The sequence below is a fragment of the Emys orbicularis genome, chromosome 1 (assembly GCF_028017835.1).
Source record: "Emys orbicularis isolate rEmyOrb1 chromosome 1, rEmyOrb1.hap1, whole genome shotgun sequence".
NCBI classification, from domain to species: Eukaryota; Metazoa; Chordata; order Testudines; family Emydidae; genus Emys; species Emys orbicularis.
The window spans coordinates 338,817,008-338,833,044 of NC_088683.1; the positions used below are offsets into that span (position 1 = coordinate 338,817,008).

Below are 16,037 nucleotides of genomic sequence, written 5' to 3' on the forward strand. Positions count from 1 at the left end.
ACAAACCTTAGTTAATAGTTCCGCAACTTCACATTTGAGTTCTTTCAGAACTCTTGGGTGAATGCCATCTGGTCCCGGTGACTTGTTAATGTTGAGTTTATCAATTAATTCCAAAACCTCCTCTAGTGATACTTCAATCTGTGACAGTTCCTCAGATTTGTCACCTACAAAAGCCAGCTCAGGTTTGGGAATCTCCCTAACATCCTCAGCCGTGAAGACTGAAGCAAAGAATCCATTTAGTTTCTCCGCAATGTACTTATTCTTTCACTGTTCGGTTTTAATCTACACTGGCTTTTTCTTGAGGTGACTCTTCAGGGTCTTTCAATTAACTTTTATTACTGTGGAAACAGGCAGTTTAATCCATTAATCACTTTTTGAAATCTCATGATGAGTGTTCAGTGTATTGAAACAATGACTTTAAAAATAATTCAGTCATATTAAAAATCAGTTATTTAAAAAAATAAATTACCTCTTAATAGCCTCTTTCAGCAGTGCCACATTCTGAAGGCTAATTGTACTCCCTGAACAAGTTCTCCCAATCCTGTCATCTGAAATACACACATCTGCTGTAAGTTTTGGGAGAGGAAGATATCCAGTGCCCATACAACATCAGCCAACATTCTCCGTGCAGGCATTTATAATAGGAAGTTGACTGGCAATAAGATATTCTACAGGTATTTCAACTAACTCAGACTCAGAATCTAGCACTCAGTAGCTATATCTACACTGCAATTAAAAACCTGCAACTGGCCTTGTCAGCTAATTCAGGCTCATAGGGTGCAGGCTAAGAGGCTGTTTAATTAGAGTTGCCATCTTGGTAATATTTAAAAAATGGACACTCTAGCAGGAGTGCCAGAACCTCCCCTGCCCTGCCTCTTCCCTCCGAGGCCCCACCCTTGCCCCTCCTATTCCCCCCGAGGCCCCACCTTTGTCCCTCCTATTCCCCCCAAGGCCCCACACCTCCTCCCCCAAGCCCCTGCCCTGCCTCTCCCCTGAGGCCCCACCCAGGGATGGCGATTTATATGGACCTGTGGTGCCCGGGCTCCAGCAATATTCAGGGCCCAGGGGCCGGGCTCCAGCAATATTTGGGGCCAGGTCTCCCCTCCCGGCCCCGCATGCTGCCCCCACACACCTCCCCTGAGTGTCCCCCGGCCCCCACTTGCTGCCCCCGTGCACCTTCCCAGGCCCCCGAGTGTCCCTGCCTCTCCCTTGCAGCTCCACGCTGCCTCCTTTCTGCTGGCTCCCGGCATCAACTGCCTCCGCAGGGTCCTAGTGCCCCCAACCAATAGTGGCAGGGTAGGCTGCCCTTACCCTGCCCTTCTGCCTTGGACCCTTCCCTTTTCTGGCGGGACCCTCCACCAGCACAGCCCCCCTTCCCCCGCCCGCAGTCACTGCTCCTGCCCCACGCTGGGCAAGGGGCAGCCCCATCCATTACCCCCAGGGAGGTGACTGTGAGGGGCAGCAGCAGGGGAGGAGGCGCACATGTGATGGCAGCTCCCCCCCAGCACCCACCACAGGGAGGCGAGGGGCTTCCTGGCCCTGAGAGGGGCCCTAGGAGCACGTGCATTGACAGTGGTGCAAGGTGAATGTGCTGTTGCCGGAGGAGAGAGGGCTGGGGGAAGTCCTCCTCTGGCCCCAGCCCTGGGACAGCCTGCCTGCACCCCAAACCCCTCAGCCCCAGCCCCCCAACCCTCTGCCTGAGGGCCTCTCACCCCTCATGAGCAGCCCCACCCCACAGCACTCAAATTTTTACGTTATTTTAAAAAATATACAGTAACTCCTCGCTTAACGTTGTAGTTCTGTTCCTGAAAAATGCGACTTTAAGTGAAACGATGTTAAGCGAATCCAATTTCCCCATAAGAATTAATGTAAATGGGGTGGGGGGGTTAAGTTACAGGGATTTTTTTTTTTTTTGCCACACAAAATACTATATATATATATATATATACACACACATACACACACACACGTATACACAGTATACGTTTTAAACAAACAAATACTGTACACAGCGATGATGATTGTGAAGCTTGGTTGAGGTGGTGAAGTCGGAGGGTGGGATATTTCCCAGGGAATGCCTTACTGCTAAATGATGAACTAGCACTCGGCTGAGCCCTCAAGGGTTAACACATTGTTGTTAATGTAGCCTCACTCTACAAGGCAGCAAGAATGGAGGGAGGGGAGACAGCATGGCAGAGAGAGACATACCCTGTGTGTGAGAGAGAGACGCATTGCCCCTTTAAGTACGCTGACCCCACTCTAAGTACATTGCCTTGCAGCTGCTGCCAGCAATCTCCCTCCGTCCTGAGCCCTGTTGTGTTCCCCCCACCCCGTGGATGGGGTAAAGAAGAGGGGGGGGGAGCAGGGGAAGGGGGACACCCTGACATTAGCACCCCTCTTCCCCTCCCCGCCCCCCCCGCACAGCAAGCAGGAGGCTCCTGAGAGCAGCTCCAAGGCAGAGGGCAGGAGCAGCACACGGCAGTGAGGGGAGGGATACGTGAACTGCCCAGCAATTGATAGCCTGCTGGGTGGCTGCCACACAGGGAACTCAGGGGAGCGGGGAGCTGATAGGGGGGCTGCCGGCCCATCCTGGTTCCAAGCCCCCACCACAAGCTCCAATGGGCTGCTTTTTCTGCAAGCAGTGGACAAAGGAGGCGGCTGCCAAACAATGTTATAAGGGAGCATTGCACAACTTTAAACGAGCATGTTCTCTAATTCAGAGGTTCTCAAACTGTGGTCCATTCAGGGGGTCCGTGGATAGTTCCTTCTAAGGTGCGCACCTGGGCAGCCGCACATGAGAGAATGAAGGGCCACCCACCTAATTAGTGGAGCCGCGCAGGCATGGCTCCACTAATTAGGTGCCTCGACCCTGGAGAAGACACATATGTAAGGTGAGGTGGTAGCCTTGGGGGAATGGGGACAGGTGGGAGGGGGAGTGGTGTGAGAAGAGGGGGTGGGGGGAATTTGTATTGTGCAGGGCTGCAGCGGCCAGAGAAAGAGGCGACTTTCCCCAGCTCCAGGGCTGCGGCTGCCGGGGAGAGATGGCCCTCCTTCCCAGCCTCAGCTCTGCGGCTGCTGTGGTGGGGGAGAGAGGGCACATCCATCACATTAGAATGGTTAAAACTACTGATATTAAAGTATGAGTTGTGTGCTTTTATGTGTAGAACAAAAAAATGTTAATTATTATTAAGGGTTTTTTTAATATAGTGCCTTTATCCAAAGTGCTTTACAATAGTTAGCTAATGGTACAAACAACATTTGGAAAGATCATTAAGTGGTCTGCCGAGACCCTCAGCAATTTTCAAGTAGTCCGCGGAAAAAAAAGTTTGATAGCTACTGCTCTAATTGATCAGCAACGTAACAAGAAAACAACGTTAACCGGGATGACTTTAAGTGAGGAGTTACTGTATATTGGCTTACAAGGCAGGTGTGTGTAGGGGGGGAGGGCAGGACTTGGACCTGTTCTGGGCACCACCAAAAATTATACACACCTGCTGCTCCTGGCCCCACCTCCGTCCACTCCTCTTTCCCTCTCCTCCCTGCTGCTCGCTGCTTTTCCCCTCCCACCCCCGACCACCTGGGTCAGGACGGACTCACCTGTGGAGTCAGGGCTGGGAGCTGCAGCCGCCCATGAAAGTAGGAGGTGGCCCCGGATAAATAGGGGCTGGAGTGGGTGATGACCTAGTGCCTCCCCAGATCCCCCACTTGCAGTAAGCAGACTTTGGGTTTCCAGTCAGTAGATCTGACCGGACTTTCCAGTCAAAAACCGAGCACCTGGCCACCCGATGTTTAACTGTGATGTAGCCTGAGCTCTAGGACTCTCCTGCCTCACAGGGTCTTAGAGCCTGGGCTCCAGCCCAAGCCTGAACGCCTACACTGCAATTAAACAGCCCCTTAGCCTGAGTCAGTTGGCACAGGCCAAATGCAGGTTATTAATTGCAGTGTAGACATACCCAGTGACATTTTCTATGTAGATTTCTTTTAATCACAACATTATGTTTTGATAAGTAGCTTGATTTTAGCAAGTACTGAACTCTATTAAATGCATGTTTAGAGTAAGAAATTTAATAAGACTAAATTAAGTGGTGATGAAAAACATACCGGTAATTCTTTTAACTATAGGTAACAAGGAACCAGGATGGCAGTGAATGGAAATGTAATTAAATGTTTCATTCGATCTCAAATATTTCCCCCTGACTTTCCAATTTAATTAAATTCTGAAAAAAAGTTGGTTTGGGGTTCTTCTGAAACATTTTTTTTTTCAACTGCCAGCAAAATGTAAATAACAATTATTTGTACAGCTCTAGTCATGACTTTGTCTATCCACTTACACGAACAACTACAATGCAGGCCATGTGTAACACTGACAGATCCTGGTCGCCAGTGAGCAGGATCGAACTGGGGACCTCTGGAGTTTAGTGCATGAGCTTCTACAGCATGAGCTAAAAGTCAACTTGCTATTAGCTAAGGCTATAGAGGAGACTCATTTTATCTCTCTCTCTCTAAGTGGTCTTGGTGCCACTAGATTGGACAGAACACCACACCCAGGAGGTGTGTGGGTTACACATGCACTCTCCAAAGTCTCAACCCAAGTAGCCCTGATGTGGGCCATGTTAGGTCAGGGCTGGGGAGAGCAGGAGAACGCTTTTTACCTCCTACTGCACAGCAGGCTGCATTAAATCTAGTCACAATTAGTCGACAAAAATCATTGTTTTCCAGATGTATAAATATCACCAAACTGTGGGCATTTAATCCTAATAAAATGCCTCTTTACCAGACTTTCAGCCCCAGCTCCAGCCCCATAGGAGTCATCAGGGTCACTCACAGGGAAGTTCCTTTATAGTTCCAGCTTATGTTATTCATAAAATCTGCCTTCTTTCCTCTTCCAGCAACCAATTGCTGCCTTCTACCTCCAATTTCCAGACACACATGCTGGGAAAGGCCAACATACTACTGCTAAAGTCAGCCAACTTTGGTTCCTCATTCCACTACTTTGATTCTTCCAGATTCTTGCCTGTACGTAGGTTTGCAGGGGAGGAGTCAGCAACGTCAGGAACATAGACAGTACCTGAGTTTTGTAAATACACTGAACATTACACAACAAATGCAAATGCAGAAAACAAAATCCAGTTCTAATATGGTCATAATTCAATTGCTTTCAGGATTCAGTTCATCTGTATTCCTAGGTAGGGCTAACATAGGCCCCAATTCAGAAAAGTACATGCTTAAGTCATCTTTCTTCATGAACACTCTTAAGCATAACATGCCACATTTAAGTACATGCTAAAGTACCTTTCTGAAAAGGCTACTGTAATCATCCTGGTATTATTATTGGTCTATACTGTTTGTGATTCTTCCTTCTGTCATCTCCTTGCTTCACTAAATTTAAATAATCTTGCCTTTCTTTTTTGTTGAGATAGGGATTACTTGGGGGAAAGAATATTGTAATTTGTAAATTCTATTAACACTCTCTTAAGGCTCACCCTAAAGAAAACAAGATGATAAAGAGAAAACAAATGTGATTTGAATAATAGGAAATATTTATTGTAACTGAGAATTTCTGCATCTAAAAAAGTGACACCACATTGTATTTTGTGTGTCAGAGGATTATAGACTATATTAGATTTGAAGAAAAAATAGTTTCATAAGAAGCACTATGCAGCTTTAATCCACATAACTATCATTTGGGAGTAAATATGAAAAATACCAGAGCAATTGGGGGGGAAAAAACATAAAAGGTGGATTGAAATTTCATTGCAGTGCCTTTCAAATGTATAGACATTAGTTGAGTAGATCAAATTGGATTGTAGTGCAATTTTATTCCACTTCTAGTTTCCCATTCTTACATTGCAAAGGCTGCAATAATAAAATAAAATCCCTTTAGGGACCTGTAGGAGAGAATGTTTAAACTGCTGACTTTAAGGTTAATTTAAGGACTCTAAAAAGAAGGAAGCTCATTTTTACTGTGTGATGTTTACTGAAATCCAATGTTACCAATGTGAGATACTGAAGCACCCTTATAAAACTGTACCAGTTTTGAAAAATGTCAAAGCCACATATATTCACTGTCTCTTCAAAGATTCAGAGGGGAGAACTGGACTTACCGTCATGTTTGAAGGCCTCTGAGAAGTGATAGAGGTTTGTTGGTGAGCGATAGTGTTGTGCTGTTCCTCTCCAGCCTGGTGAAGATATGCTTCCTAATGAAGGGCTGCTTAATCGTGGCCTGTTCTTTGAATTAAAGAGTGCTGAAGATGAACTGGCAGATTTAATTCTTAGGATAGCAGCATATGAAGTTGGGAGGCCTGGAACAGCTGCTGAATATTCTGTAAAAGAAGTAGTGAGTTCTGAGTAGGAGATAAAATAGATAAGAGGAGTAGGAGAAAAGGAGATGCTCTTTTTGCCTAAATAATATTTTAGCCAGGAAGTGCAAAAGTGAGAACAAAAGAAAAAGAGGAAATCTTTAAAATAAATCCATACACAGCAGAGTTTTGACCCCTAAAAGGGAGAAGTTCCTGACTCCATGAAGTCCACCAGGGATCTTGCTATTACTATCAATTTTAGGTGGAAGGCACTCAGATACTATGGTGATGGGTGGCAGTATAAAACCACAAGATAGCTGGAAAGAGAAATCCACCTGTAGTGATATCAGACTTCATAAATCTGTGGTGACAACTATTAATTAGCTCACTGTGATGCCCTTCTCATTGCCTTCCTCACCAAGCCCCTATAGTCTCTCCTTGTTTATCCTCTCTCCTTAAGGCTCACTTTTTAGAAGTAGCCCAAAAATACTGACCTAGGTGAAACACCTTCCTGACTCTAACATTACTGTAGAGGTGAAGTGAGTTAATTCAGGAGAGCTCAAGTAGATACTCACAATGAGGCCACTTACTCTTTTGTCTCTCCCTATGCTTTTTATCTTTTCTGACTGTGTATTTTACATTGCAAGCTCCACAAATCAGAAACTGTCCTTAATTTTGTGTCTTATACAATGCCAAACATTAGAAATAAACATATTCCTTAAAATAATGCTGAGAGTAAAATTATATTTAAAAAAACCGATTCCGCAGCAACTCAGCAGGGAGAACTCCCATTTAAATCAATAGAAGTCCTCCACATGCAACAGCTAGAGAGAATCAACATGTTATGTTATGCAGAAGTTCCCAGACTGGATATCAAAGGAGCATCTGTAAAGAAAAGTATTCCTTAATGGGGTAAGGGGAGAGTATGGCAGAAAAAAAGGTCACTATTGTGTTACTATAGTGCTGCTAAATTAGATCATTTGTTTCACACCTTGTGTGAACATCCTTCAGAGGATGAAAAATTTGAATCTCAGATTGCCCTCTACTGAAAGTGTCATATGACAAGCCTTTCAGTTAAGATGTAACTGAAAACTTCTCCAAAATTTGTGTCATCTTCCACTCCGCAGAGCTTTTTGAACCCTTGGAAAGATCCCTTATATGTAAGTAATTGTGATGGTTACATTGTACTTTGATTTAAAATGATAAAAATGTGCATTTTGTTTTATATTTACACAGTATATGACAGTGAACTCTGAGATGCTTGTAGTTTTTGAAGACGGGGACTATGCCTTATCAGTACAATGCTTAGTGTCCATGAGGAGGCGTTAAAAGATCCCTGCTATGTTGCTGTTACTTTAGAGGAAAATGCGTGACAAAAGCAGATCAAGTTTATCTGAAAATCGCCATCTCCTCCTAGGCAAACTGCTTAAGAGACTTAAAAGAGTCTTAGAGTCTCTTTTAAAACTGAAATTTAAACACAAATTTTGGCATGTATACGTGTAAGGTAATTTAGAAAAGCATACATAAGAAGAATTCTGCCTTGAGGTGATTTCTCATTTTTCGTCTCAGAAGGCATCTATTTCATAATGGAATGCATCATCTTGTTCTATAACAATATCATGCCTGACCCATTAAGGGGGGGGGGCGGGGAAATAGAACTACTCCATGATACATTAAACCTGAAATGAAGAATGGGAATACTGTTTATAGGACTTCTTGTAATGCTACCACTGGAATACTAATAGAAATACAATGTGGTTTTCTTTACAATAAAATATATTTCATTGTCTTTTGATATATTCCTTAACATAGTCTAACAAGAGCTACGCTGTCCCAAAAGGTGTAGATGTTAGATTGTTCCATATTTCTACCTGGAACCAGAGGCTCAGCAAAGACTATCCTTGAAATGTATCTCTTAGTATAGCCTAAAATCATTAACCCTTTGGAAACTAAAACTAACAGTGTCAGTAGTTCCCATAATTGTGAACCAGTGTCAGCCGCTCCATAATTAAGGTTGAAAGCAGTTTCCCATTTTCAACAATCTCCCTGAAATTTCACATCATAGCTCTTCCCATGGTAGAATTTTCCTAGGAAATTTGAGGAGAATAAGCTTTAAAGTTACATGACAAAATCCCGCCTCATCAAAATCACTCAGTGTGGCCAAGATTTTACTTTTTTGGCTTATCACTTCCCCTAAAATAGATTGGCCTAAAAATAATTGTGTGTTGTTGGCCTGCCTGAGTGGAAGCAATTTCATATATATATTTTTGGTGGGGTAAACTAGTAAAATGGGTTGTGGGGAAAATGATTTCAAAAATGCTATTTGTGATGGGATGTGCATATTCTATATTAATAGAGGAAAGGAAGGGGTTCACTAAGGGTTAATTGGAACATGAATATAAAGAGGAGGACGTTCTCTCTCTCACCAACCCCAACTTCTTCTTCCAGCCCAAGAAGGAAACAGGATCTGGAATCTAGACTCAGACTAGGAATGAAGAAGCTGAAAAACTGACCAGCTTGTTACACTGGTCTCAACTACTTCCAGGGGACTCTAAGTTAAGGTGACACCGAGGGCCAGTTTCTGCAGCCCTTTCAATAGGGATTGCAGAAACATGCTTCACTTAAAAGTACATTTAAATTCATTTTTAAAACAAAGAAGAAAAGGATATAATCATAATAAGAAACAGAAATTGCTTGAGATACAGATTAACAATAAAGCTTGCAGTTGGCTACCCTTTTCCCATGGTCCAAATATCATATGGCTCAGGACTATGTTATAATCTTTCTGGTTCTAATGCTCTGTATGTAAAGGTCAACCAAGGCAAAGTGGCTGTTAAAACAGAGACCAGAGGTGTGCATTTAGTTAGAGCTCAGTTCTTCACTCTCCCATCCATTTTGCCGTTTTCTCTAAATTAAAATGACTTACTCACATGTGCTCAAACAAAATCACAGCAATTTTCACTTTTCAAGTAAAGAAACTTTCTTGCCTAGTAAAACAAAACCCCAGTAAATCTCACCTGACCTCCTGGACTGTTTTAAAGGCTGAAAGATTTTGACCAATCTTCAATGAGATCAACGGTTGCCAGAGGCACTAAATAGGCGAATCCCAAACCTTTATAATCAGCTTTTGTTAAAGAAAAAATGTGGATCTACCAAAGGTTCAGACACCTTAGTACAACGTATACACCTTAATGAGCTTTCCAAAACAAATTAGATATTTGATTGCAATCAGAGCTAGCCTATGTCTATTCAGACCATCACTGAAATTAGAAATTGAGGACTAAAAACCTCTTAGGCCATGTAGTCCATTCTCTTTGTCAATAGAGGATTGTTCCCTACAGCATATTTGAGTACTTCATTCGTTCTAGTTTGAAAAGACTCAAATGATGAGACTTCTACCACTTTCCTTGGGAGAGTATTGAACAGTCTATCAACTCTTCACTAGAAAGTTTTACCTAATGTTCATTGTAAGTTTTCCTTTGTCCACTTTCATCTTAACACTCTTAGTTATACAGTTAGTCTCTCTTCTTGTTTCCCATGTTAATTTTCCAAATTAATTTCACTGTTACTTACTTAGGTCAAAAAGTTAAACTTTGGTGCCTGATCGTTGGTAGCTAAATTAATGTTTAAACACCTAAGTGGCCTGATTTTTGAGGTAATAAGCACCCACAGTTCCCATTAACTTCAACTGGAATTGTGGGTGTTTAAGTCCTTTGACATCAGAACTAAGACCAACACTTTCAATGTGGTCACAAACTGGGTATCTCAATTTCTGGATGCCAAGCATGATTCATCCTGACAGTCTGATTTTCAGAAATATGGATAACTCCAGTTGAAGTCAGAGAGGGATGCAGGTGTGCTGCACAACTGAAAATCAGTCCTCATGTTGGGAACACAAAATAAATGGCCATTTTTTAAGTTTTAGACCCAAGTGACTTTTCCCCAAGGCTATGCAACATGTGGCTGAACTTGGAACAGAACACAGGTTTCTGACTCCTAGTCTTGCTCTTTAAACCCTAAGCCAGATAATAAAGTATCCTGTTTTACTACCTAAGAAAGTAAGTCAAAATGGACACAACTGCTTTAAAACAATTCACGAGTTAGCCACGTTATATTTTAATCAACTGCTTAAGTGTTGTCAAATATATCATAGTTCGGGCAAAACAAAAAATGAGACAGAACCAAGTCTTCAGATCTGTACAACCCCAAACTCTGCAGATGTTTGGATCTGAATCAAGACTTGCTGGCACAGGCACGTCTCCAAGAAAAATGGAACTCTACTGCTGTCTTGTGTACTATATACATATCCCACTGAAGTGCTATTGAAAAGAATACTGTCATGATGCAAGGTAGTAATCTGTACCAGGAAATTGAATTCAACAACCCTGAACTGCAAACAAGTTTTGACAATTTCTTTTGTTATTGAAATTGTATTTTCAGATGGATTGCTAAAACAGATTTGTTCTGGGTTGCCTCCAAGCCAGGATAATTTAGCCATTTTTAGTCTTACTTTAAGAGAAAAGAACATTTTACAAATCTTAAAGAGCTTATTATATACTTGAATGAATAACAATCAATAGTAACTCCAGAGTTAAAAACAAACAAAACCAGTTCAAATAGCACAAATCAAAGGAGCTGTGGCTAGGAAGGGGTAAAAGGTTTTATGTATATTAATGTACAGACAAAAGAGTCATGCCATACCATGGTGACGAGATCCTCCACTAATGTCAGCATAAAGCTATCTGGCTTCTGACCTTTTGAGGTGTATTTGCTAAGTGTCCTCTGTTTGATAGGGATTACTGTTAGTGTTAGTGTGCAATTTTATTTTATTTTATCATGCTTGTAAGGCTGCTGCGTCCCAGTGAAGCAGCTCTTGTGAAGCATATTTAGAAAGGGTTAATAAATTATACATAAGGAAACATTTCCTATTTTGTTTACTGAAAGCCTGTACTCTGTGCTCATCATTGCCAACAGAGCAGAAATCAGCCTTACCTGAAAGCAAAATCCATTTCCAAACCCACGCACTTCCCTCCAGGGATTTAGACTGCTAAATTGTCTATTTGCGGTAGCTTAATTAGAACACACTTTTCATTGGTGCTTTTAAACAAATTTATTTCTCTAATTTGGTGTATTATGAGAGCTGATTTTTTTCTTTTCAGTACTTAAGTACATGATTTGCATTGTGATATTTTAGATGTTGCCCTCCAAACCAGTTTCCATCTCTGCCACCAACTTCTTTTGTGACCTCTGGCAAGCCACTCAGGATAAAAATTTCAAGTGCCTAAGAGACTTAAGAACGTAAATACCATTTTCAAAAATGAAGTAAGCACCTAAATCCTATTGAATTTCAATAAGACTTTGTCACATATGACTTTTGAAAATTGAACTTAGGCTTTTGAAAATTGTATTCAATATATTCACTGTCAGTTCACTATCCACAAATGGGAGTAATCTCTTTTCTCCTATCTGTTTTGTCAATTTATACTGTGAACAACCTGGAGCAGGGATGGTCTCCTAATATGGGTCTGTACAGTGCATAATATTGAGATCCTAAACTTAGTAGGATATCAGGGCTACTGTAATACAACTAATACAACTTCAAAAGTCCTGACATATTTCCAGGACTCACACTGGTTATTTTTCTTAATTCATTTACATTTTGTCTTATGTAAATGCATTACATATACAGCATCTTTACTTTTTTAAACTATATTCTGCTTAAAATATGTAATCCTAATAAAATATGTATTCCTGCCTAAATCTTCGGTAATCGCAAATCATCATCATCATCATCATCATCAGGGGCATATGCGCAATGTGCCCCGCCTCTGAATGGCGTCATCATCAGCAAGGTGAAGAGTCAGTAGACAGCCATCAAAATAAGTCAGTGGTCACTTGACAATGATACGCAACATAGTCTGAAGTTGACCACAGCTGCATCGTGGATCATTGAAAAAAAAAACATTTAAAGAGATTGGCCGCAGTTTCCCTGTCCTGTTCGAAATAGTTCAGAGATGACCAAAGGTGCCTTGGCAGATTAAAAACTGGTGGACAGATGGTTGGGTCAGTGATGAGAGAGTGATTAACAACTGTCATCACTGACCACTCATTATGCTAAGCAGATTCCACCATCGCGTCCTGTGGTGCCATAAATGACCATAAAGAGTGTCTAAAAGACAGGAGAGCTGGTGGGTAGTTGAAGAGGTCTGCATACAATCGCAGGTTGCTATTCTCATGGATCTCAGCCAGCAGCGTGACAGAGGCCTTTTCACCGTGAACATGAGGTGGTGCTATGTTGCTAAGTATCAGTAGCCATGGCAACAGAGTTGCCCGGCAAGTCCCAGTAACAATACACCTAGCTTTGATATATGCTCTACATCGACCAGCCTCATGTGCAATGAGTGACACCAGATAGGAGCACAGTATTTTGCTGTCGAATAACAGAGGGTAAGGGCTGATGATCTAAGCATCCGGGTGCTCGCTCCTCAGGTTGCACTGGCCAATTTTCTGAGCGGGTTGCTCCGAGTGCTGGCTTTGGCTGCCATCTTCCTCAAGTCGTTGCTGTATGTTAGTGACCTCTCTAATGTCACACCGAGGTAAACCAGCTTTGGATCATGCTGCAGGCATCGGCCATTGAGGAACACATTTAACTCATGGCTTGCACTTGCATTATGCAGATAGAATACACTAGAAACTGTCTTAGAACAGCCATGAACTTCATATCTTCATTCAAGACCTTGTCCATTTCTGAGAAGGACTGAGCTTGGTAGCTGCAGCAGATGTCATTGGCATAGATAAACTTATGCGAGAGTGTAGGTGCAAGTCTTTGATGTACACTTTGAACAGTATCAGTGAAAGAACTGATCCTTGAGGAAGGCCGTTAATCTAACACTTCCAAGAGCAACAGCAGTTGCACATGTACTCTAAACCACCTGTTTTGCAGAAAAGCTCTACTACTTTGACCACTCAATGTGGGGCAACCAGAGAGACTCATTTATTAGCATATGACTTGCAATTTCTCCATAATACAGTTAAAGAATATTTCATCTCCTCAGCAATAAGAAATGGAGAATTGGGGCAGCAGGGGGACATGCCAGGTACTTACTAGCTGGAAGAGAGAAAGTTGTATCCTAACTCAGCAGCTGCTAATTCCAAAATGGCCATTACAGGGCTGTAATCACTTGGTTCTACTGAATTTAAAGGGCCAGCATACTGGGAAAAAATTCCTGTAAGAGGACAACACTGCACTAGGGAAAGATAATACAAGTCAGAAGATGTTGGTGTCAATCACTATAAAATAATGCAGTTAAAAGAATGCAATTACAGATAATGAAAACATGAAGTGTGGCAGGAAAATAGGTTAATACATAGTTTAAAGTCCACACAATCACAAACTGCTAGAGCTTGGGGGTGTGATATATCTGCCACATTAGTCATTTTCCATAAAAATTTTGGGTATATATACTCACATACTCTCTCTCCAGACACAAACATGTTAGACAGAAAAATACATTAAACAAAACATTTAGGTTGCTAAGTCAAATGCTTAAAAGTTAAGAAATACCTGAATTAAGGTAACCTGCGCCACTTTATATCTGCCCCCTTGTGCATTTGCATTATGATACTCTCTTCAATTACATGATCAGACTGTTTTTTCCACAGGAGCCTTGCCTCTTTCAGTGCACAGGATGGACAGCGCTCACTGAATAAACAGCAATTCAATGTTTTGCTTCATCCTCATTGTTCAACGTGTGGCTCCATGGCTTATTTACTACACCTTATTCAACCCCTGCTCTGAATACAGAATTATTAATATTCCCTTGGGCTTTCCTATGGTGCTCATCATAGTATCTGACTGCTTCACAAACAATTTATTTTCACAACACCCTCTGTGAGGCATTACTCCATTTAACAGATGAGGAGGAGAGGCACAGAGAAATTAAGGTCCACAGATTTTGGGTACCCACTTTGAGATACCTAGGGCCTGATTTTTCAGAGCAGTGAGTATTTTATAGCACTTTATATGTTCAAAGCACAGCTCCCTCTGACTTCACTTGCAGCTGAGTGCTCAGCACTTCTGCAGATCGGACCCAGGTGTCTCAAGTCAGGCAGCAAGAAAATAAGGAACACACATATAGTGGCCACCCGTGAAAAGTTTCATTTAAGTATCTTACCCAGCATCACATAGAAACTCTGTAGTAGAGACAGGGATAGAATCCAGCTCTTCAGGGCAGCCTTCAACTGCCTTAACCATGAGATTTTCCTTTCTCTTCCTGAAATTGTGTGTTGAGTAAGGCCATTTTGGTTCTCAACGCAGGACCTATCATGCCTATCTGCCCATTCCAAGCTCAGACATTAATTCTGGCCCGCAACGCCCCGTATAGATGGGCAATACTCTAGCAAGTCTTTATTGAGCATGTGTGAACGGCAGTTTTTCCAAAGCCTGGTAACTTGTCCAAATGTAGGTGGCTTTTCATGGGAATAGCAAAAGGAACATCCCTTACCAAAAAAGCTACGCTCGTAACAAACTGATAATCCAGTGATGACAGCCTCTTGCTTCCAGCACATGCTGCTGGTCACCCATTCATTGGTCAGATTTAGATGTAACTAGCCAAAGTGACACCACAGGCAATATAGACAAAGGAACTTTATTTTATTGGTTTGAAATCTCAGTTTCAATAGAAAATTAGATAACCAAGAACTAATTTGCTTTTCTATTTCATTTAAAGAGGCAAGAAACCACCTTAATGTTATTTGGAAGGAGTAATAATTGGTAGATTTTAAAGAGATCATCATTTTTTAGTCTGTTCAAACACTGAATTACATGTGTTTCACTGGGGGCAAAATTTGGAGGCAAGAGAAAAGAAAAAAACGCTTCTTCTCCAAGATGACAAAAACATGCCTGAACAAGCTCCAGTGATATAGATATGTAGATGCACTAAACACAGAACCAAGATGATAATTTTTAAAATTTATGATTCAGGGATTGGATAGAAAGCAAGAACATATCTGGATATAGTTTCATTAGTGATATTCAATAAATTGTCAAAAAATACTCTCCAATCTGCAACAGAATTTCAGTTTGTAGTCAAAACCTAGAATGTGTCAACCCAGAGTTTGCTACACTATTATGTCTCCTGTAGTGTCTACAATTTTAAATTTAATGACAATAATCTCTTAAGTAAATGATTTTGACTTTGTAGGTGGCGTTTTTTGTTTTTGTTTTTTTAAGTGTCAGTAGGACAATGGCTAAGATTCAATGACATTTATCAGATACCTAATTAAAATATAATGTATCTTATAATACTTGCAAATGTGACCTTCATTTGTATATTCCTGCTAGCTAGCATGTTTAGTAAAATGTCAATAAGAACTCTAACCCATGTTTTTTATTGTAACTTTTAATTACATTGTTCCAGTAGAAAAGTTCACTCTTCTGTTGCTCAGGCTTATAAAAACATGTAACTTCACTCTGCAAATGATGGATATTGGTACTGTAGTCCCTGAGCTTTATAGAAAGCAATTTCTTTTCCACCTAGTTCAATGTGTATTCATGGCTTTCTTCTGCATATAAGTTTTTAGACTACTTGATGACATATAAGTCTCTCTGATTATTCCATAAATATCTGAGATTATTAAGAGACTCAGTTGATGTTGTGATCACTATGAGCAGCAATATGAGCTGATTATGTCCAGAGAGTTAGATCATACTTCAGTTAAACCCAAACTCCACTTATC

At 41.4% G+C, this 16,037-nt stretch overlaps 1 protein-coding gene across 1 annotated transcript in view; it reads right to left on the reverse strand.

The window, feature by feature from the left end:
* CNTN5 (contactin 5) overlaps nt 1–7,303 on the reverse strand; it is a 407,321-nt gene extending 400,018 nt beyond the window's left edge. Inside the window, exons 1-2 of the mRNA XM_065397605.1 lie at nt 7,291–7,303; nt 6,105–6,401 (exon numbers count right to left, since the gene is read on the reverse strand). Coding sequence (XP_065253677.1) covers nt 6,105–6,401; nt 7,291–7,303 — 310 coding nt within the window. The remainder of the gene's footprint in view (nt 1–6,104; nt 6,402–7,290) is intronic.
* Nucleotides 7,304–16,037: the final 8,734 nt, after the last annotated feature.